Here is a 25,128-nt window from a genome sequence, read left to right as displayed (position 1 = left end):
TCACAGTATTCAATCGAATCTCAACTCACAGAATCTCAAATGAAGCTCAACAGAGATATATTTGGCTTAAACTCAGATTATTAGGTCTGGTAGCACAAACAGATGATCCACCAACTTGTCACACAGGTGGCCACGCTAAACCCACACCTGCCGGTACTCAATACCATCCACTGACCCTCATCTGATGTGCTTAGGCTTATACCGTTAATTAAAGTCTGGTTCATAGTCAGATAATATTTCGTATGCAATAAACTCAGAATCGGTAATTCTCAACACATTAAACAAACCTGTCATTCCGGTCCCAGACTGGATATGACATCAATCAGACGTCTATTTATAGTCACCCATAATCACCGTCAGAATCAGAATCAGATTTCCCCCTCCCAACCGGTACTGGGATTAGCGAGGGCCGTTCACCATATGCGCATAAGGATTCCGTAACCAAAGTCTAGTCTATAGCTCCTAGACTTTGCAGAGCTCAACAGATTTCCATAAACATAAACTTGTGGTGACTCAATCATAATTCAGAATAGGAGAATCATACAAACGGTAAACCGTACAAAATGATAGGTCAACAATATCACACAAAATTCAGTTATAATTTGATTGGGATATGCACATGATTCACGTATCTCAAATAATGCAGCAAACAATCATTCGACATGACAAAGGAATAACAATTTAATTCTTAAAAATGTAATATCAAACAAGTCCAGTAACCCCGCACCTGATAATGTAGGGAAATAGAGCGATCAATTGTGAAATTTGATCCGACAGTTCGTCAACTCTCGCTTTGCAGAATCTATACATGCCTTATAACTAGCGATCCAGAAATTCGATTTTGATTACAATTGAATGCGCCTAATCATCTTCAAGGAATGGATTTTGACTATCCATCAGTATTGAAATTTTTTTACAATACCTTCTTTTCATTTTCTCTCTTTTATTTCTCTTCTTTTCTTTTTTCTTTTTTCTTCCGAGAGAGAGACCAAATTAACTCCTTGAAGTGATTTTGGAAAAATCGATTAGAGGATGGAGATGAATGCATGATAGCCGCGTGTCTCAAATGCCACGGTCACTGTGTTTCGTTTTTTTTTTCTTTTGAGTTTACATATTTTATAAAATAAACCCTCAAAGTTACTTAATTTATAATTAATCCAAAATTGTTTGAAAAAGAAACTTCATAAACAATTCTTATAATTAAATTATTAATTAAGTTTCCTGAATTGATAAATAAATTTAATAATTATGCAACGTTGGCATTTTCTAATTTTAATTACCTTTCTAATATGTATTGAAAATAATAGTTTCAAGTATTTCGATTATGATTGTATACAGTCAAATACATATTTTCAAAATATTTATAATTACTGGTGATTACTTCGGATTAGTAAAATTTATTCTGTTACACGTTATGTATTTTCCTAAAAAAAAAAAACTGTTATTCAAATGTTCGTATATTATTGTTACTTATAAATTTCACATTTTTATTTTACAGAATGTTACATGTAAATAGTTCATATGTCAAGTGTTAGTAACTAACATAATCTATGAAATTTTTATTGTTATTTTCATATGACACGGGATAATGTATGAAAGTATTAATTTCAAATATTGCAAGTATTCATACCTCATCATGCAAGTGTGAATAGTTCGTGTATCAAGTGTTTGTATTAACATATTCTCTATCTTTTTTTTCCCCTTGTGGCACTAGATGACGTTTGAAAGTATTAATCTTAAGTACTGTAAGTATTCATACTTATAACTAAAGTATGAATTGTTACGTTAAAAAGTATCTTAATTTAATATTTTTTACAAATTACTCTATTTGATACTTGATTGTATTAATACGTAATATGAAAAGTATTTACACATGTGCATTTATGTACTAATATTTATGTTATAGACTATGTTACATTGATGCGAGTACGGATATCGTATCAGATACGATACGGATACGACAATACGGTAATTTTCAAAATTTAGAATACAATATAGCTATTATACATATTATTTTTTATTATTTTAATTATATTATTAATTCAACACAATGATGCAAACAAAATTTGATAAAATTTTATGATTTTACTATGCTATCTGTTACATTTTAAAAAAAAATTCAAATCCTTTAAAATTCTTTTAGTTCTTCTTCGTCTTTTTCTTATAAATACATATGATATTATAAAGGAACTAGACAAAATTTATGTTTTTTCTATGAAATCGAAATATGAATATAATTCATCTAATATTTTATATTATTTTATGATAATTTATATTAATAAAAAAATTGAGAATTATGGGCTGGGAATAATGTCAGTATATATATAATGTTAAAAACAAAATAATGAAAGGATGAATCTGACTGGCTCAGACTGGGGATCGATAACAAAACCAACAATTTAATGCCTCTAGAAGTGGACCTTATCTTGGTCAGAGGTAACCTGTCTCGTTCGTACAGTTACCCATTCCTGGTCTATCTTTATCTAAATATCTCTCCAGATGACCTTCCGAGTTGGCAAATTTGTTCTTGCATATAAATTATTAATTTTGATAGTTAATAAGTTAGTTATAGCAAGGTAGTTAGATGGGGGATAAATGGAGGATAGAAGATAGGGGATAAAAATCTTTAGTCTAATAACTATGTTTCTGGTTGTCTCACAATCCCTTCTACAGCTAATAGCTGCACAGTTCAATTAGGTGCACACTTATAGCTGCGTCCTGCATTGTTAGCTGCGTATCGAAGAAAAATGAAAATTTTCAAAAAATCATGTGAATTGTGGTTATTATTTTTTCAAAGATGGTAACAAAAAAAATTCGGGAAAATATTCAACATCCTTGTGTTTTGAGGCATGCAGGGGTTAGAAATTATATTGAATCATTCTTGAATGTCTATAAACAGTGGATACTTTTGATAATGCATCGTTTGGATATAGATCGAACTCTGTTGTTTTGTCTGGTACTCCGTGAGGTCCATGCTTTGTTTTTTACGGTGTTTAGTCCTCGTGCGCATTTATGTCATGTGAATATGTGATGTGAGTGTTATTGCTTTATTATTCGTCTGGCTTTTATGCGTTGGAATCCACCGCTTTGTTTGGGAATCTTTTTATTTGTCAAAATAATGGACCATCTCTTATGGTCATCTCTCTGTTCTACGGCATTCTGGACCGGTTCTTGTGAAATCTAGAGGTCACACAGAAGCCGGGACCATGGTTCCACCGATGAGGCAGCAATGGGAGACCATGGTTGGAACAAACCCGTGCAGATCTGACACCATCCTAGAGGAATTGAGAGGGTATTGGACCTACTTTTTTTTCAATGGACTCAATTACAGTCCGATCCGCTATAAAATACATGTGCTCCATTTTTAAAATTCATGCGTGTCTACTTGTAGATGAAGTGGAGGAATGATGATATATGACATGTTGTACCAAAAGATGATTCATGTCTCTGAGGAAAGGAACTCGGTACTGTTAACTATATGGTTTCTCCTGTTCCTGTTATATATGTTTTGACCCAAATTGTTATTCCCACTAATTGAATTTCTATGTTTATGTTATTGCATATGTATAAACTCTTTATAAAAGAGAAAATAAAGTCTAATACAAATCATTTTGAGTTGTTTCTTGCTCTCTTCCTCTTTTCAAACTCTAGAAAACCTAACAAATTGATATCACTACAGCAGATAGACCCGTTGATGCTCACATCGTCGGTCGCTGAATGACGTCATCCCGGTCGCTGGTGACTTTTCAGCGATCGATTTTTTTTCTCGTTGTTGGTTTTTGCTGGCATCATCTAAAGGCATCAGCGACTGATTTCACCGATCGTTGATACTCTTCTGTTAGTTTTTTGAATTTTTTTTTTGTTATTTACCTTTCCCCCATTTAATTGATACTATTTTTGTGATCCAAAAATCATCTCAATATTATGTTCTAAAATTCTTCATCACATCAAATCAATATTAAACTTCAAGAATCATTCCCTTCATCACATCAAATATTTTAGTTTTAACTTTTCAAATCTATATAGAATTGCTGTTTCATTCCATTTCTAAAATTGAACAAGAAAAAATAAGATAAAAGCAAAAACAGAATCATCACATTAATCTAAACCAGCCACGTACCAGTGCATCATCTAATAAGAGACCACATCACCAAATTCATTTTTCTTAGAAAGATACTAATACAAAAAACATAAATAGAAGAAGAATAGTCAAAGATTATTGTATTAAAATGGGCCTTGAACAGTAAGTCGATTTGCATAGCCACTTGAAATAATTGAATGACAATAATATATTAGAGTTGCATGTGGCACTATATTAGTGTTCATACAATTATCACAACAAATATTACATAACTGCGATAATCCCTCAAAACAAATATATTCTTCTTTCTTAATTGCCTGTTAATTGTAATATCCGAACTGTAAATATGTATCAGGGAAACTATTAAACCACCGTTAAGGGATTTCCCCATGTATTTTAAAAAGTTTGTTGTGATTTTGTGTAATATATATATGCACGTGCTGCACATGCAACATAGTTATATTTTTAAAGCAAAAACAATTCCACAAGCAAAGCCACTTAAAATCTTCCTCTGGTAATTATTTCCAGATTTTTGTGGTTTCCTTTTATAATTTAAGGAGGACCACAGTACAGTAAAGGGCAAAATTGCATTCAACCAAGCATATAAAAATGTGCTTAGAAGTATTGAACTGTGATTTAACATACCACCTACTAACAGATGGATATTATCAATCCAATCAGAAGACTGGAGAGGTATGTATGACATGTAACATTTCAACAAGGCAAGAAAAAGGTAAATATTATTATTTACCTGAGGAGCATAGACACAACCAAGAGCTCCTATGATAAACTCACCTGGTATGAAACCTCCAACAAACATGCCGGCACTATCCAGCGGATCAGATTGCCTGTTTTAGTACCACATAAGCAATATATAGGTAAGCATGCTTATACAGGTACCAGTGAATATCAAAATGATTATGTAGTAGGAGGACATGCCTTCTCAAATTGGAAATTATTTAATTTAAACAGCGAATTAAATATGAAAAAGAAATATGAAGTTGAAATACAATTACGCCATATTGACGGAAACTCAACTACCAAGTACACATACCAGCCATAATATTTTTCTCTCTGAAGAAAAGGTCAACTATCTTACTCTTTCTTTGCGGCAAAAATTTCTCCTCCAATATATTAAAGTCTGGAAGTAATCAATTCCAATGTTTCCCAAGTGCTCCACACTGCAATTGAGAAGAGACACAAGAAAATATATTTCAAACTTCATTTATCTCTAAGAACAATAATTCCAACCATATGTCGCTCCACTAACACACCATGTCAAAGAACCATCAACATGTAGAGAGAGATGTATGAGTAGAACTTACAATTCAAATGTGGTCATGATAATCAAACCACCTTCTGATCTGGACACAACTACAAAGGAGAAGTGTATGACAAGTAAGCATAAAACAAAAAAGTTTCTCCTTTATCTTGGAGCTATTACGCAAGTGATCCTTAAATAATCTGCAATTCCATAAACTTCACAGGTTCAATTCTAATCCTTAATATTGGCAATTACACTATCACGGACTTTCTCCAAGCAATACAATTACCCCCTTCCCCATTATCTTCATTTCAGAGTGAACCCCTCAATTGTTCATTTATCATTACTATACTAAAAAAATGCAACGTGGCCCGCACATTTATCTCCATTTTAAATTGGATATATACAAATTTCTAAGGTACAAAATTGATATTCATAAAACTATCCTAATATAGCTCAAAAGCTTAGTGATGATCCAAGAGTAAAGCTTTTTCTTGCTAGTTTTGGTTTCTTGTCAATTTTTGGACATATTAGAGTCAAACTTACCATTGACTGCAACATTAATTGAGAATGAATTGGGACAGGAACTGATAGAGGGGCTGGATTGAACACAACAATAAACAAGTTCACAGGGCCACCTTGCATCTGATTGCTTCTTTTCTTTCGGGGCATATACAACATAGAACTATTAATAACATTGGATGTTTCAGCTTCTTTTTAGTTATTTATGCCCTCCTATTTGTTTAGCTGCTTATTTGTAGAGACTTAAGCGTTAGGAATATGAATACAACTTAAAGATTGAGAAATTTTGTTCCATATTTTGTTGGTTAATTATGTCAATCCAACTTTACACTGGATAGTGAATAGAGGGGGGGGGGGGGGGGGGGGGGGGGGGGGGGGGGGCTGAGGTAGGTTCAATTTATTGTCCTTCAATTTACAAAATTGCATGAACTCTTTAATTATTTGGGATCTTTGGGCAAGATTTATTAGATGTTGCCAGTACTGGAAATGAAGAGTTTGCATAAACTGGTTGTGTTGCCTTACGTACTAAGGATGTCCTTTTTCCTGGGATGTAATTTATTAGTTATGTCATGTAAATGAATTAAGACTGCTTTTCTTTTTGCATATTCTTCTTATATATTTTTTAATTCGGGTGGTAATGATTTAATTCTGATTTATTAGGGTGGTAAGAAAAAAAAATTCAGCTTTAAATAAATATAATTACTTGGGCTACCTTTTGACCAGGTATTTACCTTTTGCTGCTTCACATTCAATGAAGATATCAGTGTTTCTTTACATCGATCTCATTAATTCATTTGTATTATTTCCCTCTGATGTCAAGGAATTACCAGATCAGGTAATGGAAGAGGAAGAGGAAAACAAGGATGTGACAATGGCAGCGGAGATCCTACTGGCTATGGCAAAGGTGAAGGAATATACTAGGAGTATTTTTGGAGATACAAAGGGGCATTTTGAGGCTGACAATTAATCTCCTAAATCCAATATCTGAAAGAGACTTGGATGAAGAAGAATCTTTGAACTGGAGTCAACTTGAGTGATTTGTTGTGATGTTAATTTGTTTTGGTTTTTGGTTGTATTTTGGCATTTGTGTGACTAAACTGTTGTTTTTTGTGTAGTTGGCTCTAGGGTGCAAGTGTAGTATTATGCAGGTTTCGATGGTAAGTTTTAGATGTTGTTTTCTATATGAACTGATGCAATACCGACTGTGTTTTAGGTATGATCAAAGTGATTTTCATATAAATCGATCGGTGAATTTACCCACTACTTTTATAAAAAAATTCATTTATATTGTTTGCCACACTTTTATAAGTAACAAAATAACCACATAGTATCTTCTATATTTGTCAGGAGGAGGATTCAAATGGCCTCTGTGCCTCCACCATACCTCCATTTTTCAAAGACTTTAATAAGTCAAAATTTAAAACTTAAAATCAAAATAAAACCATTAGATGTGATCTACATCATTTTATCTATGCACGTGTAAAAAATTATCACATTTCAATTTTATCTTGATTGTCATCAAGAGCTTGTAAAAAACGTACTAATGTGGATAATTTTTAAACGTTGATTTTTCAACTTATTGATTCACATAAAAACAAAATTGAAATGTGATAATTTTTTATGAGCACATAGAGAAAATAACATAGATCACATATAACAGTTTTATTTTGACTTTTAAGTTTAAAATTTTATGTTACTAAAGTTTTAAAAAATAAAGGCATTGTGGAGGCATAAAAAATAGAGGTATTTGAACCCTCCTCATTTTTCATATCAGTGTAGAACTGTAGATGAATAAACGCCACAACGCCCACTACTTATTTTTCTTTCTTTTTTCCTTTTTTGTGTGTTGCTATCTATGCATGAAATGATCGAAATCGAAAATTCTTTATGATTTTTATTTTCATTTAACTGCCTTGACTTGCTACATGAATAACTGCACAGTTTTCAGCACAAAATATCTGGTCTTGGCCCTGTACCATTTACCAGAGGGCATCACATAGAGGTAAAATTAGAGGTTTGCTAAACCCGTTTTGCCCGGCCCGTACCCGTTACCCGTGGTACCCGTACCCGTTGCCCGTGGTACCCGTACCCGTTGCCCGGGTATAAACGGGTAGACGGGTAGACGGGTACGGGTAATAAACGGACCGGACAACATAATTTTGAAAAAACCCGTTGTACCCGTACCCGTCTACCCGCCAACCCGTACCCGCCTACCCGTACCCGTCTACCCGCATACCCGTACCCGTACCTGACCCGTTACAAAATTTGAATTTCAAAATTTTTTTGGCGGCACCCCTATAGAATTCAGATCCAGTGCAAATGTGCAATACCTGACTGAGTAGAATGAGATCTGAGTCGTCAATTTTAATTTGGCATGAATCTCAAAACAGACCCCTATATCTAAACGGACCCCGGGATATGTCCTTTAACTTGGCACGAATCTCAAAGCATAAAAATTCAGAAAAAAAAAAAACCCGCCCGTACCCGTCAACCCGCAACGGGTACGGGTAATAAACAGGTAGGGTAGAGGTTTTGGGAAAACTACCCGTCTACCCGTTGCGGGTTGTACCCGTACCCGTCCTACCCGTCTACCCGCCCTACCCGTTACCCCTAACGGGTTACCCGGAACGGGTCACGGATAACCCGTTAGCAAACCACTAGGTAAAATACATAAATTTGAATCAAATAGTTAGCAGAATGCCTCACTTAGCTTCGACAAAATAAATATATTTTTTATAAAAATTACAGTGAATGAACATCATTTATAAATATTTACTTTGAATTAAATACTTAGCAGAATGACTATTTACCAACAATTGTCTGAACTTATTTGAGAGTCATCCCTATGCAAGACAGCGGCTTGAAATTAAAGTAGTGCCTTGGAATTGTTTTGGTAATTGTGGTTGCTCCTGGTTAGTTGAATGTGCTCGCCATGGTTAACAGTTCTGGACCTTTTTTGTATATGTTGGAATATGTTGTACATATCTAAAAAAAATATTAAAGATCACTTTTTTAAGATGATTTATCAGATTCAGCCACCGCTGTGCCACTGACTGTGCCAAGCTCCCGCACACCTGATACCGGGGCTGGAGAACCGAGGAGAAGTCTAAGGATGCATGCGAAAGGCGACACTGATTCTGTCATGAAAAAGGCGCAGAAACGCAAGCAAGGTGAAGGTAGCAGCAGCTCAACAGGTATGACTTTAATTTCTAGCTTTCCATATTCTAGGCTTACAGTAGAGCAAGTAATTAATCTTTTTCAAGTGTATCAGATCCGATTAGGGAACTCTTTAGAGGATAGTCAAACTATTGTCTCTAGCATACAACATATGGATAGATGTAAGTTTGAAGTAGTAATAAGACAGCTACTTGGTGTCACTAGAGACACTCAACATAGTGCTACACTTAGTTTGGTAGATCTGGTCAATACTCCCGAATCTGATTTAGGCAAAGTAGGTACTTCTGATGTTGAGTCCTTAGATAGTTAATCAATGAATATAATAAATTGGAATTGTAGAGGTTTAAATTCTACTAGAACTAAACACATTCTTCGAGATTTAATTGCAGATAATAAAATAGATATAGTAGCTGTACAAGAAACTAAGAAAGAAGACTTTTCTAATAGATGTCTAAAAGGAATCTCTTCTAGAATTGACATATGGAAATGGTTACCTTCAATAGGAAGGTCGGGTGGAATTTTGTTTGGATGTGATAGTAATAAAGTCAGAATTATTAGTTACTCTCTACACACTTTTTGTATAGATGTAGTATTAGAAAATAAATTAGATAATAAGATATGGCAATTCACTATAGTTTATGGCCCAGTTCTTAGGCATCTTAAACAAAGTTTTTGGGACGAGTTGACTTCTATTAGAGATAATAGTATAGATATCTGGTTTATTTGTGGGGATTTTAATGCGATTAGGAAAAAAGAGGACAAATCTGGGACAAACTTTGATGTAGCTCTAAGTAGGCATTTTAATGATTTCGTTAGTGATCATAGACTTGTAGAACAAAAACTTAGTCATAGGAGATATACTTGGTCTAATGGTACCAGATTTGCTCTTTTAGATAGGATTTTTACTTCGGTTAGTTGGGATCAGATATATGCTTCTAGTCAAATCAGGGATATTGCAAGTACTGGGTCAGATCATTGCCCTATTTTAGTTAAGACACACACAACAACTCCTTCACCACCAATTTTTAGATTTGATCCTAGTTGGCTAGCCCATGAGGATTTGGTCCAATTATTAATAAAGTGGTGGAATGAAACGCCTATTAAACTTCCTGATGTTGCTGATAGCTGGAACCGAAAATTGAAAAAAATTAGACGAAAAATAAAGGGTTGGGCAAAGAATTTTTATGGGGCAAAGAAAAAAGAAAAAACACTCATATCCCAAGCATTACATGAATTAGAAATTTTAAAGGAACAAAAAGAACTGTCCTCACAAGAGTTAGAGCAGTGGCTGTTTTTCACTAATAAATTAGAGGCAATCCTCCAAGAAGAGGAAGAATATTGGAAACTTCGATCAAAACAAAATTGGTTGGAAGAAGGAGATGCAAACACTAAATTTTTTCACACTATAGCAACACATAGAGCTAAGAAAAATCGAATTAATAGCTTAGAAATTAATGGTGTTCTTAATAACAACATGGTAGACATAAAGACTCATGTAGTAGATTACTATAAAGACTTACTAGGATCTAAAGGTTATAGATTCGGCTCGTTAGGACCTGATTTCTGGAACATAGATGAGCAATTAACAACTTTAGACAAATGGGATTTAGAACGGCCTTTCACTGAAGAGGAACTAAAAAATGCTGTTTTTGCATCTGAACCAAACGGGGCTCCAGGTCCCGATGACTTTACCTTTAAGTTTTACCAATTCTTTTGGGACATTGTTAAATCTGATTTGATGCTTCTTAGTCATTACTTTTATGAAAATTCCCTTAACTTACACAAAATTAATAAGTCTTGCATTTGTCTCATACCTAAGGAAAAAGATGCTACACTTATTAAGAAATTTAGGCCAATTAGTTTAGTTAATTGTAGTTTTAAGATTCTTTCCAAGTTACTTACCATTAGACTAGAACTCATTATGGATAGACTGATAGATCATAGTCAAGCTGCATTTATTAAGAATAGGTATATCTTAGATAACATGGTTCTTAGCCAGGAAATTTTACACTCATGCCATACTCTTAAACAACCAGGGGTAGTGATAAAAGTAGATTTTGAGAAAGCGTACGATAAGATACATTGGGATTATTTAATATAATTGTTACATAGTAGGAATTTTGGAACTAGATGGATACAATGGATCACTCAATGGCTGTATAGTTCTCAATCCTGCCTAACTATAAATGGGGAACTAACTGAATATTTTTATTGCAAAAGGGGAGTTAGACAAGGGGATCCGTTGTCTCCATTTTTATATATCTTAGCTGCAGATACACTTAGTAGGATATTTACAAAAGGTAGACAAGCACAAGTACTTAAAGGTTTAGGTCCACCGTGTTTAGATAATCTAGCAATCACAAATTGCCACTATGCCGACGATACTATTCTCTTCCTTGAAGCTCAGGAAGAGAATGTGGAAGCAGCATGGTGGGCTATGTTAGCTTTTGAGGCTATCTCTGGGATTAAAATGAATTACGATAAAACTGAATTGTATTCGTTAAATGTAGATGATACACAACCTCTTCAACATTTATTTAGATGTCACGAAGGAACTTTTCCTATTAAATATCTAGGACTGCCCTTACACTATAAAAAATTGAAAGTAGTTGACTGGTCTTTTCTAGTAAATAAAGTAGAAAGTAAGCTGCAACAATGGCAAGGAAGCTTGCTATCCATAGGAGGTCGTTTAACCTTAGTAAACTCAGTCCTTACAGTTGTTCCTTTATATGCACTCTCAGTCTATAGGATTCTTCTTACGGTAATCAAACAAATAGATAAGATTAGAAGACGCTTCTTATGGCAAGGTAATTCTAAAAAGAAAAAATATATTCTCATAGACTGGTACACCTCAAATTTAGCTAAACAGGTTGGTGGTTTAGGAATTCTCGATCTAAGACAAATGAACATATCCCTTCTACTCAAATGGTGGTGGAAATTGAAAAATTTTGAATACAATGGACTTTGGAAAACCCTTCTAATACATAAGTATATGACCAATCACCATCCTTTAAATTCTGCCTTTTGGACTGCTATGTTGAAAGTTAATCATGTAGGGGAAATGGGGATATCTTATGAACCAGGGGTAAATTCGCAAATTAGGTTCTGGGTTTACCAATGGTATCAAAACTGCACACTAGCTACTAGGTATTACACTTTGTTTACTCAATGTACAAACCCAAACATACTCTTAGCTGATGTGGTACACTCTCAAGGGCGATTAGTGAAATTTAGAACTTCTTTAGTAGGAATAGATTTTCAGGAATGGACAGAATTACTACATCTAATCAGCTCCACTTCCTTCACTTACTCACACGACAAAATTGAGTGGAAATGGGAAGTCTCAGGGAAGTTTTCAACTCATTCGATTTATAAAATTCTTAACTTTGGTGGATATCAACCAAAAAATGCCATGATATGGTGGAACTTGCCGGTACCACCAAAAATCAGAGTATTCATGTGGCTAGTTTCGCATAATACCATCTTAACCAAAGATAATTTAGCCATTAAAGGGTGGGTTGGAGATCCCAAATGTCAGTTTTGTTTACACAATGAATCGATTGACCATCTCTTTATCACTTGTACATTAGCTCAACAAATTTGGTTTTGGTTAGGAAAAACTCAATTGATAATGCAATCATGGACAACTTGGGATAGTATACTTGCATTTGCTTATTCTCTCGATGTCATAGATAGAACAGGTTTCTTAATTATCCTTAGTGCAGTTAGTTGGAGTTTGTGGAAACATAGGAATGAGGTTTGTTTCAATGATTGTGCTATTAAAAGTGCTAGACATCTGATTTTACTAATTAAATCTCTTTGTTCTTATTGGGCAGGAAACATGAGCAAGAAAGTCAAGAATGCTGTTGGAGAGTGGATCCCGATCATAGAAGATGCCATTCCTTTGAACCAGTACATGCCACTGGAGCTAGTACCTTTCCTTTCGGATGTAGAGGTCTTTAGCCAGCAAGGTTTTGCTGCTGCCAACGTGTTACCGTAGTGGAAACTGAAGATGCTTCACCAATTTTGTCGTCTAGTTATACTTAGCCTTAGCCCAAATATTTTGTGGCTTAGTTTTTAGCAAATTTAGCATATTTTTGTTGCCTTGCTAATAGCAAGCTTTGGTGGTTTTATTGCATGTTACTCATTTTGTTTTGTAAAGAGTGATAATGAACTCATTAGGCTAAATAGATAAAAACTGGTCTTTGTAATTATTATATTTCAGCAATGAAATGGGCAATTTTTGCCTTTTTTAAAAAAAAATATTTATCATCTAAAATTAAAAAATATATATAAAAGTTGGTCTACTTTGATTTTTAAAATCGCTTGGAAAATATACAATTGGGTATATGCAGGTCCAAATCATTGGCAAATCGCTTGAAAAAATATACAATTGGATAAAATCAGTGGTTGGTGTATGAAATGAGATACGGACCATGGAATGGTATATGTTTCTTTTTTATGTTATGGAAACAAAATTCGGTAACAACAATTTTTAGTTTAACAAAAAAATAAAAAATACTTAATAGATTAAAAATTATACAAAATAAAATTATGAAAATATTTATCGTTGTAATGAATACATGATCAAATTAATCTGAAACAGCTTCAATTCGAATACACAAAAAGAGTAACTTCAAATCAAAGTATACACTGGCGCATATAGGTAATCAAATTCAAAGGTACCACACCAGTACAATGATAAAATTTGAGAAGGAAATTTTCTAGAACCAGGCTTATTGTACTAGCAATAAACGGTACAATTTTAGAGAACTTCGAGTATTTCAGAGACCTCGATCTGGTTAATACTGATGAGAAAAGAAACAGGAAAAGAAGAAAGAAATAATAGAGAGCGAGATCAAATTAAGTGTTCGTTTGAACTTTGAAGCAACGGGGCTGGCAGCAGGGAGAAATAAACAATCCAATCCAAGCCGTTCATTTCAATAGACGGTGTAGATGATTGAACCGTAGCAGATAATAGATACAGTCATACAGACGCTGAAAAGAGCGCATTCAGATTCACAGTAGTGTCATCCGCTCGCCCGTTTAGTCCCACAAGCCTGAGTTAGTAAATGTGGGAGCGGAGCAGGAGTTTTAAAAGAGGGGAGGGGTGCAGCGTATAAAGGTACTTACCTGGACGGGATCCATGAGCGATCAATAAGGTTCATGTCCTAGGTTAGGGGCCCACATTGCACTTGGTGGGAGCCCTGTCCTACCATCTGCCCAAGCAGTGTTTTAAAATGCGGCCGCATGGGCCGCATATGCATATGCGGTCGGCAGCCGCGCTTAGAACAGTCATGCAGTCATCCCATGCGGTTTTGAGCATGCGGCCGCATATGCGGTTCGAATATGCGGCCATGCGGAATAAAAAAAATGCATATGTGGATTAAAAATGTGGCCATGCGGTCCGAATATGCGGCCATGCAGTCCTCCCATGCGGATCAGCAGCCGCCGTTGGATCAGCAATTTTCAAAGTGACTTAATAAATAGTAAAAAAATTCAGAAAAATGTAAAATTTGGTCTCCAAGCACATATTAATATGGAGAACAAGATGAACGGTTCGGATCGACGTTTTAGATTTTGAAATTTTAAATTTGGACCGTATGCATACGAATCCACATTAGTCACACACACACTCTCTCTCTCTATATATATATACGTGAATTTTTATTTTAAAATCCGCATATATAAATCTGCATGAAAATCCGCATATGCGGTATGTAGTGGCCTTTCGCATGCATGAACAAAATCGCATTTTAAAACACTGTGCCCAAGTGACAGAGTGGACGTCGTAATTTGTTGTAGAGGGGGTACGTGTTGTTCGTACAATAATCTTTTACGTCTATTTGACTAATTTGCAAAAACATACAATTATTGAATTTTACGATTTCTTCTATTTTGAGATTATATAGGTCCAAGAAGAGTAAGAACTACAGTATAATATGCTTGGACTGAAGAAATCACGAAGACTTTTATCAAGAATACAAATTGTAAAATCAGAAACTTGGTAAAGTATGTGTGAGATTGATTAAAATGGGATAAAACGTTGGTAACGTTTTTCAAAACGTTGTAATGTTTTTCAAAACGTTGTAACGTTTTACATTGGTCTGAAACAATAAACTGATCAAAAGAAGAAACTATGTTACAGCATTATAACGTTGTGACATTTTACAAACGTCATAACTACTGAAGCACAGCTGTTCAGTACCAACTAGAAACGTTGTAACGTTTATAAAACGTTGTAACGTTTTAAGTACATTTAAGCTTCAAATAACTTCTATTTTGATCAAGTTTTTACAGGTTAAAACGTTGGTAACGTTTTACTAAGCTGTCAGAGAATTAAAACCCTAAAATCGCATTTGAATTAAACGTTGTAACGTTTTATTTCAAACAGCTCATTTTTGAGCTGACACTATAAATAGAGTGATGGGATCTCTTCCCAAATATCTTAGCCGACCCTAATCATTTTAAAAGCGATTTTCTGAGGGCTTAGCCTACTCCATTGTTGTGAGAGCTTAAAACTTCAAAATCCCTCAAGCAACCTCAAACCTACTTCACTAATCTTGATATAGATTAGGTTAGAGTGATCTATTGAGTGTTTCTCTTGTGTTCCTAGACAACCGAGACCTTGTTCTCATCTCTTTGAGTTGGCTGTTTGACTTCCCGCTTGGTGTGTAAGGGCTCAACGGTTCACAAGTTGTAATCCTTTCGTATTGGGTAATAGAAAGGCGCACCTCACAAGGTTGCGAAGCCCCGGAGACGTAGGCCTTTGTTTTGCCGAACTCCGTTATCACCCCGCGTGTCAAATTTCTCTAAAACTCATCTCTTTACTTTCAATTGCAATTTAATTTCAGTTTTTGAGCAATTAGAGGTGCCCCTAAGTGTAACAAAGTGGTATCAGAGCAAGTTACTCGAATTAAGACACACTTAATTGGAGATTAGATCAACTTGACAAATGGCACCCTATAGATCCGTGAAAGAACACCTAATTTTTGGTACTACTACCAAAAATTTCATGCATTGGAAGAAAACCATGATTAATTACTTGAATATCCTTGAGGTGTGGTATGTGGTTGAAAATGGGTATACACCTGTTAGTTTGTAATAATCTAGAAGTCAATAATACGATAAATTGTCATAAAGCTTTGTTCATGAATTGAATGTTTATATCATTTTGTTGCCTTGAGTATTATTGCATTTATGGATCATTTCGAGTTCATGACTGAAATTGTGAAACTCCATAATATAGATAATATATACTCTTAATCTTAAAAGGTCACTAACCAAGGTAATTAGCAGGAACACTAATTACCGCTATAAGGTTAGTATGTGAATTAAAAGATGGTTAAGTTTTACAAACCACCTGACACGAGATGTCATTTTAATCACATAGATACATGTTATAGGAACATGGTATTTGACAGACCCCGAATGAAACATTAAATAGAATTGTGTTCGTGTCATTAATGTTTTCATTCAGTGTCAAAGTTCTACAGTATGAGGTATTTATCGTTCCCACTAAGAAATATATATGAGTAAGTGTTATCTAACGCTGTCCGTAAAAAGCAGCCATAACGGTAGCATTTTCATATGTATAGCTTAACTGAGGAAGAGATAGTCTGCCAAGAATACTATTTGTCCCTCGTATCTCTATATGAGCTATAGCATCACTGGGCCCCTTGATAGAGTTAGATTATCTGCATGCGGTATAATTACAATAGTAATTATATTTGATAATCTACTCAAGATCAAGAAAAGATACAGTTAACAAGGATGACACACATCTACCTTGAAACTGATCTGATAGCTATGAGACAGAAGAACAGACACAAGTAAATAGTTTACTGGATCGTGATATTGTACAGTACAGCATCATCTGTGTAATTGGATGGTCATGATGTGTTGCCAGACGCCACCCATGATTATAGAAGTTAAAACAGTTTTAACTCTGTTTACCCACATAACACAGATCCTATTGGGTCACACCATATAGGAGCTACTCGGAGAATCTTACTGATTGATTATAAATTGATTATAATTAATATTAAGATGGTTATAATTAATTCTACGTGATATAATTAAATTATAAATGTCATTTAGAATGACAAGCAGAAACAACGGTTAATTTATAAACGTACACGTTACGTTGTATAAAAGTTACCGAACAACAACCGAAAAGAAATATTATTGTATATGACAATTATATATATTTGATTTGGATTTTAATTTGTTAATTATGGATTTGAATTATGGATTTAAAAGCCCAAAATAATCAAAGCCTTAATTAAAATTAAAAGACCAAAGTCAAAGCCCAAAATCAAAGCCCAACACTATTCATGCCTTAATGGGCCAAGGGTAAAATGGTCTTTTTACCTTAGTGCCGACTTCCCATGTGTTGACATGTGTCATGTGAGGTGGCAAGGGTATTTTGGTCATTTCACATGATAAAATGATGAGGTGTCAAGGGCTTTTGGTAAATAGATTTGTTTTTAGGGGTATTTCGGTATTTTGCGAACCTCCTCAAAACTCTATAAATAGAGGGGTAGGGGTAGAGAGAAAGACCAACTATTTTCACGTGTTAATCTGATTACATCGTTAATCGGTATTTCTCTCTTCCTCGATTATGGTTTTGGTGAATAGTGTTTTTGCATAATTCCGCGGTTTACGGTATTTCTGGCAAAAGAAATAAATCGCTCTCCGGTTAGTCCTGGTGGATAACCAATAGAGGTATCACACGTGTGATACTGCGAGTCGATTCCATCCCTGGTGAGGCTCTACTCGCTCGGTCTGCATTCCAACTGAGATTTGGAATCAAGGTATAAATTGTTATATTAATCTATTTAATTTGTAAATAGATTTAATGCTTTAGAAAATCAATTATGGAGTAGATCTGTAAATGAATTAAATGAGGTTTTGATGCCGAAGGAATAGTGAAGGTGGACCGCCTTGGAAGGTTTCCTGACATACCTCGTTTAATTTTTAGCTTAACTTAACCGTAAAATTTTTGTTTTACACACTTCCGCTGTTAAGCTAAACTAATGGGTTTGAACCGTTCCACAAAACCCAACAACACCAACATACACAAATGTTGCTACCGAGGGTTCAACCGATGCCAAAATTGAGACCGTCGATTCCAAACAAACCAAAAAAGACAATGACCTAGCAACCAATGCCATATTCAATTTGGTTAGTGAATCAGTAGCCTCACTCTTTGGGAGTGCATCAAGTGCAAAAGAAATGTGGGATGCTCTTGTAAACCGGTATGAAGGAAATACCCAAATGAAACGAACCAAAATAACCAGTTTAGAAGCAAAATTTGAAACCTTTAAGGTTGAAGATGGTGAAAGCATTGAGGATATGTATAATAGACTTATGCATATCCAAAATGAGTTTACCGAATTAGGAGAACCACTTTCTAACAATAAAATTGTAGGAAAGCTATTGAGGGTGATGCTCATGAGGGATAGATGGTCCGGGTTGGTGAGTGCTTTAGAGGCAATCCAAGGCACGCACGACACATTCACACCGGATGACCTCTATGCTCATTTTAGGAGTTTTGAAGAAAAACGTCGACAATCCGGTGATTTGAAGCAAAGCTCAAAATCCAAAACCGTAGCTTTTCCGGCACAAAACCGTAACTTTCCAAGCTCCTCAAACACCCGTCTTTCAAATGATCAATTTATCAACAAAATTGATCATGAAACATCCAAGGATGCCCTTCTCTTATCCAAGATGTTTCAAGGAATGCTTGACTTTGAAAGAAAATACAACAAGGAACGAGAAGAGAAGAACAAAAGGGTAATGTGTTTCGCTTGCCATAGAGAGGGGCATTCCATTCAAACATGCTTCAAGCTATTTCCACAATTGAAGAACACGGATGGCGAAACACAACAAGATCGAAAACCAAGACAAAAGTATGATGGGTACAAGAAGAAGAAAGCCAAAGCTATGCAAGCTTTGTTCTCGGATAGTGAGACGGAACAATCCGATACGGAATCGGAGAATGAAGAGGAGATCAACCTTGCATTGATGGCAAGTGTAGATGAAGATCCCTCGAAAATTGACATAGATTCAATTATAGCTAGCAAGAACACCACCGATGAAACAACCATCAACTTTCTCATGGAGCTTGTTAAATCAAGGAATGCAAAGGAGCGAGATGATGGAGTCAACACCTCAACAAACTTCGCTAGTTAGGTACATTCAACCTTTAGTCTTGATGGTTATGAGACCGAACTTGAATTTATAAATAAGGTGGTGAAGAATATAGTGGTGAAATTGATATTGAAAATTGTATAATCACAAACGAGACCAATAATGACTTGAGTACAAATCGGTTAGACACCAATGATGCAAGCACTTTCAAAAATGAAATTCTAATGCACGATGATAATGATTCTAGGTTGAAATCACTCCTTGATGAGTCCAATAGAACCTTGGTTGAGAAGGAATGTATTATTCAAAAATTAATTGCTAAAAATGACATGTTAGAACTTGAAAATAAAAAGTTAAAAGCATCACATTTAGGTGAAATAGGCATTTTAAAAGTTAAAGTTCAAACCTTAGAAACCGAAATTCGGGCATTGAGATCTCCTAGTGAATTATCAAAAGTCACTAGTCTAGATCCCTATTATGTGAGCAAGTTGATACATGATCAATCCTATTATAAAAATGATAGAGTTGGTCTTGGATTTGAGAAGGGTAAATCCTCACTTAAATCTAATCACATGCAAGGCCCTAAAAGAAAAGGGGAACATTATCAAACTTCAAGTATTTCAAATGCCAAACTAAAGTTTAATTGTGAACAATATTCAACTTATCAATTTTTTACTAAAAAGGGTTTAACTCCTTTGAACAAGGAGTCATCAAAATTGAAGTCTTTTCATGCCTCAAATGCTAAACAAAATCAAAAGTCACCAAATTATGCGTTTAGGTACAAGTACAATAAAAGAATTTCCAAGAACAAAAATGCTTCTAAAGATAGTGATAGGAACACTCTTAATCCAAAAGGGTCAAACAAAATATATTTCAAAGGACCCGATGGATGGTTTTATGAATTCAAAAATAAAATTGCTTTACAAAACCAAACTCAAAGAAATGGTTTAGCTAGAGATGTTCCCCAACATCACAATAGATTTGATTCTAACAAAACCAAGAGTGTTGCATTTAAAGTTGCAAATAGGTCACATGGTAGTAATAAGAGTAGTTTGCATGAAATGAAGTACCAATTCATTCTCAAACAAGGTTCTACTACACAAAAGCAATCAACTACAATGTGCAACTATTGTTGCAAATTTGGTCACACTTCCTTAGAATGTAGATTTAGGAATGTAAACAACAAACATAATGGTGTTTGGGTTCCTAAAGCTATACTAGCTTAGGTTCACACTTAATCTCCCCTAAAAGAGTTATAATTGCCAAACATAAAGGGGGAGATTAAAAACGAGGTATATGTTAGTTACTAACTCAATAATAACTAATATATACTTTGTAGGTGTGTTTGATTTCATCTCAAAAGGAAAGTGCTTGGATCATTGATAGTGGATGCTCACACCATATGACCGGTGACAAATCTAATTTTAAATTCTTAGAACCATATGATGGAGGTATGGTTACCTTTGGTAATAATCAAATAAAGAGCTCTATTATTGGTATAGGCTCAATCGGTAACCAACACTTGACCATATCAAATGTATACCTTGTTGATGGATTAGACTACAACTTACTTAATGTAAGTAAGCTATGTGATTCGGGATATTATACCAAATTTGATGCTAATGCTTGTCACATAGTTAGGTCTTCGGATGATACTCTAATCTATTCTAGTAAACGAAAGAAAAATGTTTATTACTTGTATTTTACTCACTTTGATTCCGGTGAAACATGTCTAAGTGCCATATCTAATGGATCATGGTTATGGCATCGTAGATTAGGTCATGTTTCAATTGATACCATTAGAAAATTAGTGAAATTAGATCTTGTGCGTGGTTTACCAACACATAAACTAGAACTTGAAGGATTATGTGAGGCATGTGTCTAAGGTAAACAAACCAAAAGTAGCTTTAAATCCAAGGATATGGTTTCAACCGATCAACCTTTGCAATTATTACATATGGACTTATTTGGACCAATAAGTGTACCAAGTTTAGCAAAGAAGAAATATGGATATGTAATTGTAGATGACTATAGTTGCTTTACTTGGGTTTTGTTCCTACAACACAAGGATGAAGCAATTAGCAACTTCATTGAATTTTGCAAACGTATTGAAAATGAAAAGGGGTCAAAAATCATTAGGATTAGAAGCGACCATGGGGGGGAATTTGAAAATACAAAATTTGATCAACTTTGCTCTAAAAGGGGATATAAACATGAGTATTCGGCTCCTCGCACACCTCAACAAAATGGGGTAGTTGAGAGGAAGAACCGAACCTTAGTTGAGCTTGCCCGAACCATGCTAAATGAATACTCCTTACCCAAACACTTGTGGGCCGAGGCGGTAAATACAACATGCTACGTGGTAAATCGCGTAAGCATAAGGACCATATTGAATAAAATACCATATGAGCTATGGAAAGGATACAAGCCTAAGATATCTCACTTTAGAGTATTTGGTTCAAAATGCTTTGTTCTCGATGAATCTCCCAAAGTAACAAAATTTGATTCTAAATCAATTGAGGGAATATTTGTTGGATACTTAAATTCAAGTAAAGCCTATAGAATTTACATTCCATCTCAAAGAATTGTAATTGAATCTGTGCATGTTAAATTTGATGAAAGTGCTAATCAAAAGGTCGAGAAAGGTATTGAGATTGTAGGTGTTGAAGTGCCAATTCTTGATCAAGATGAAGTTGAGACAAGAACCGACACAATTGAGAATCAACCCGAGCAAACTCAACCCGAAATGGATACAACCAACAATATTGAAACGGATCAAATAATTGAAGATGCAACCAATAATGAGATGGATCCAATAGTTGAAGGAATGCAAACCGAAGAGATACAACCTTCACGAATTGAGTATCAAATTCCCCAAGACTTAAGGGAAGTATCTTCTCATCCTCTTTCTAATGTAATTGGGGATCCCAGAGAAAGGGTTAAAACAAGATCCGAATTAAATCAAATGATTGGTCATTGTGCATTTGTATTTCATATTGAACCTAAAAATTTCAAAGATGCAAATTTAGACCCTAGTTAGATTTGTTCCATGCAAGAAGAACTTGCTCAATTTGAAAGGAACAAAGTTTGGGAACTTGTACCTAAGCCAAATAATAGAATGATTATTGGAACCAAATGGGTCTTTAGAAATAAGAAGGATGAAGATGGAAATGTAATTCGCAACAAAGCTAGGTTGGTAGCTCAAGGGTACAAAAAACAAGAGGGTATTGACTTTGAAGAAACATTTGCACCCGTAGCTCGTCTTGAATCCATTAGAATGCTTTTAGCATATGCCTCAAACAAAAATTTCAAATTATTTCAAATGGATGTTAAAAGTGCATTCTTTAATGGATTCATAGATGAGGAGGTGTATGTTAATCAACCTCAAGGCTTTGTTGATTCAACATTTCCTAATCATGTGTATAGACTCACTAAAGCACTCTATGGACTCAAACAAGCTCTTAGGGCATGGTATGGTAGATTAAGTTCCTTTCTAATTGACAATAAATTCATTAGAGGCAATAATGATACAACTCTCTTCACTAAGAAAAGAGATTGATCACTTTTGGTGGTGCAAATTTATGTAGATGGCATAATTTTTGGTTCACCTAATGCGGCACTTGCCGAGGAATTTTCTTCTCTTATGAGTAGTGAATTCGAGATGAGCATGATGGGTGAATTGAATTTCTTCTTGGGACTTCAAATCAAGCAACTCATGGATGACACTTTTGTGAGCCAAACCAAGTATTCGAAGGAGTTGATCAAGAAATTTGGGATGATCGAAAGCAATACAAGCAAAACTCCAATGGCTACGAATGCAAATCTTGACTCAGATTCAAATGGTACATCGGTGGACATCACTCAATACCGAGCTATGATAAGTAGCCTACTTTATTTAACCGCTAGTAGACCCGATATAATGTTTGCGGTATGTCTATGTGCTAGGTATCAAGCAAATCCCAAAGAATTGCACTTGAAAGCCGTTAAAAGAATTCTCAAATATACCAAGGGTAGTTTAAATTTGGGATTATGGTATGGCAAACAATCAGATTTAGACTTGATAGGATATGCCGATGCCGACTTTGCCGGGGATCGTATGGATAGAAAAAGCACAAGTGGTACATGCCAATTTCTTGGTGGTTCACTTGTATCTTGGTCGAGTCGCAAACAAACCTCGGTTGCCCTTTCCACAATGGAAGCCGAGTATGTAGCGGCCGGTAGTTGTTGCACACAAATTCTTTGGATGATTCAATCCCTAAATGATTATGAAATTCGCTTCCGCAGCGTTCCAATTATGTGTGACAATACTAGTGCCATTATGATATCCAAAAATCCGGTCCTTCATTCTAGAACCAAGCACATAGAGATAAGGCATCATTTTATTAGGGATCATATAGAAAAAGGTGAAATTGAACTCATACATATCGACACCAAAGAACAAATTACCGATATATTCACAAAACCCCTAAATACTCAACAACACAATGAATTAAGATTTAAATTAGGCATGCTTGAACTTAGAGAATAGACATATTCATAACTTATTTCAAAATAATTCATTGCAATCAAAATAGTACATTTAAAGACTGTTCTGCAGGAACAAAACGTTATAACGTTTTTGAAAACGTTGGTAACGTTTTTGAAAACGTTATAACGTTTTTGAAAACGTTGGTAACGTTTTTGAAAACGTTGGTAACGTTTTTATGAAACTCCAAAAGTCCGAGAGCACCATAAAAACGTTACACAACGTTTTTGAAACCATTGTAACGATTTAGACAGATCAGGCTCATATTCTAACAAAAACTGAGTAAACCGTTGTAACGTTTTGCTTCTGATACTTAGCCAAAATTTTGAGATAAACTACACTATATAAGTGTTGTAACGATTGGGAAACGTTGGTAACGTTTTATGAAACTTCAAAAAGTCCGAGGGCTTCACAAAAACGTTACATAACGTTTCTTAAACATTGCAACGTTTATCTGACAAGGGACTAACATTGTAAAAGTTTCATTCAAAACGTTGGTAACGTTTATAAAGCGTTACAACGGTTATCTGACAAATGGATCAAAATTACAAAAATTACAAATAAAAACGTTGTAACGTTTTACAAACGTTGGTAACGGTTTGTGAGACTTCAAAAGTCCGAAAGCTTCACAAAAACGTTACACAAACATTACACAAACGTCATAACGTTTTAGGTAAAAAACACAGTATTTTGAACAAACGTTGGTAACGATTGTCAAACGTTGGTAACGTTTTATAGCAAAAAGGGGTTATATTGGATCCGGACCCGTCCCTTCCTTCTTATTCTCTCCAAAGCACCCCTTACTTCCTCTTTTTCTCTTTTCTTCCTCCTCCGCCGCTCTCTATTCTTCTCCTTGCAAGGCTAACCGACATCACAAAATCGATAATTTTTTTGTGATTTCTCTTCTCCTCTCTTCTCTCTACTCAAATCCACTCACAAAATCTCATTTCTCTCTCTCTATCTCTCTCTCTTCAAAACCCTAACCAAAACCCTAGGCGCAAATCCGGTGATCCGACCGTTGGATTGACGATCCAGCTTCACCACTGCACTTCTTGGGTTCGTCTCTTCTCGGTTTCATGCTTCTCTTCTTAATCGGTAAACTTTCACTTTAAACTCAATCCAATGGCTCCAAAGAAAACTGCTATTCCTAAGGGTAGTAAGAAAAGACCCCGTGTGGACCCGGAGGGTGGTCAAAACAGTGGGGGAAACCTAGAACCGAACTGGACAATTCACCGGTCAAATAGATACCTGTTTCGGGATATTGTTGCCTATGAGAATTATGTGGGGTCTTTCATGAATAGGAAAATAACCGATTGCTACCGGTTTGACAAATCAACGGTTACCTTCTCCCAACCCGAAGATGACAAGATAATTGACTATGTGAATCATTGGGGTTGGGAACCT

The 25,128-nt window shown here is 35.1% G+C and overlaps 1 protein-coding gene across 1 annotated transcript; it reads left to right on the top strand.

Annotated features, from left to right (window-relative positions):
- Positions 1-6,618: 6,618 nt before the first annotated feature.
- On the top strand, positions 6,619-13,140 carry LOC144546617 (uncharacterized). Its single transcript, XM_078295157.1, has 5 exons — positions 6,619-6,771; positions 6,983-7,024; positions 8,785-8,809; positions 8,897-9,061; positions 12,881-13,140. The coding sequence occupies exons 1-5, from the start codon at positions 6,619-6,621 to the stop codon at positions 13,042-13,044; spliced, it is 549 nt and encodes a 182-aa protein (XP_078151283.1). The 3' UTR covers positions 13,045-13,140.
- Positions 13,141-25,128: the final 11,988 nt, after the last annotated feature.

Source organism: Carex rostrata, chromosome 30 (genome assembly GCF_964058835.1).
Source record: "Carex rostrata chromosome 30, lpCarRost1.2, whole genome shotgun sequence".
Classification (NCBI taxonomy): Eukaryota; Viridiplantae; Streptophyta; class Magnoliopsida; order Poales; family Cyperaceae; genus Carex; species Carex rostrata.
This window is presented reverse-complemented; position numbering and strand designations above follow the sequence as displayed.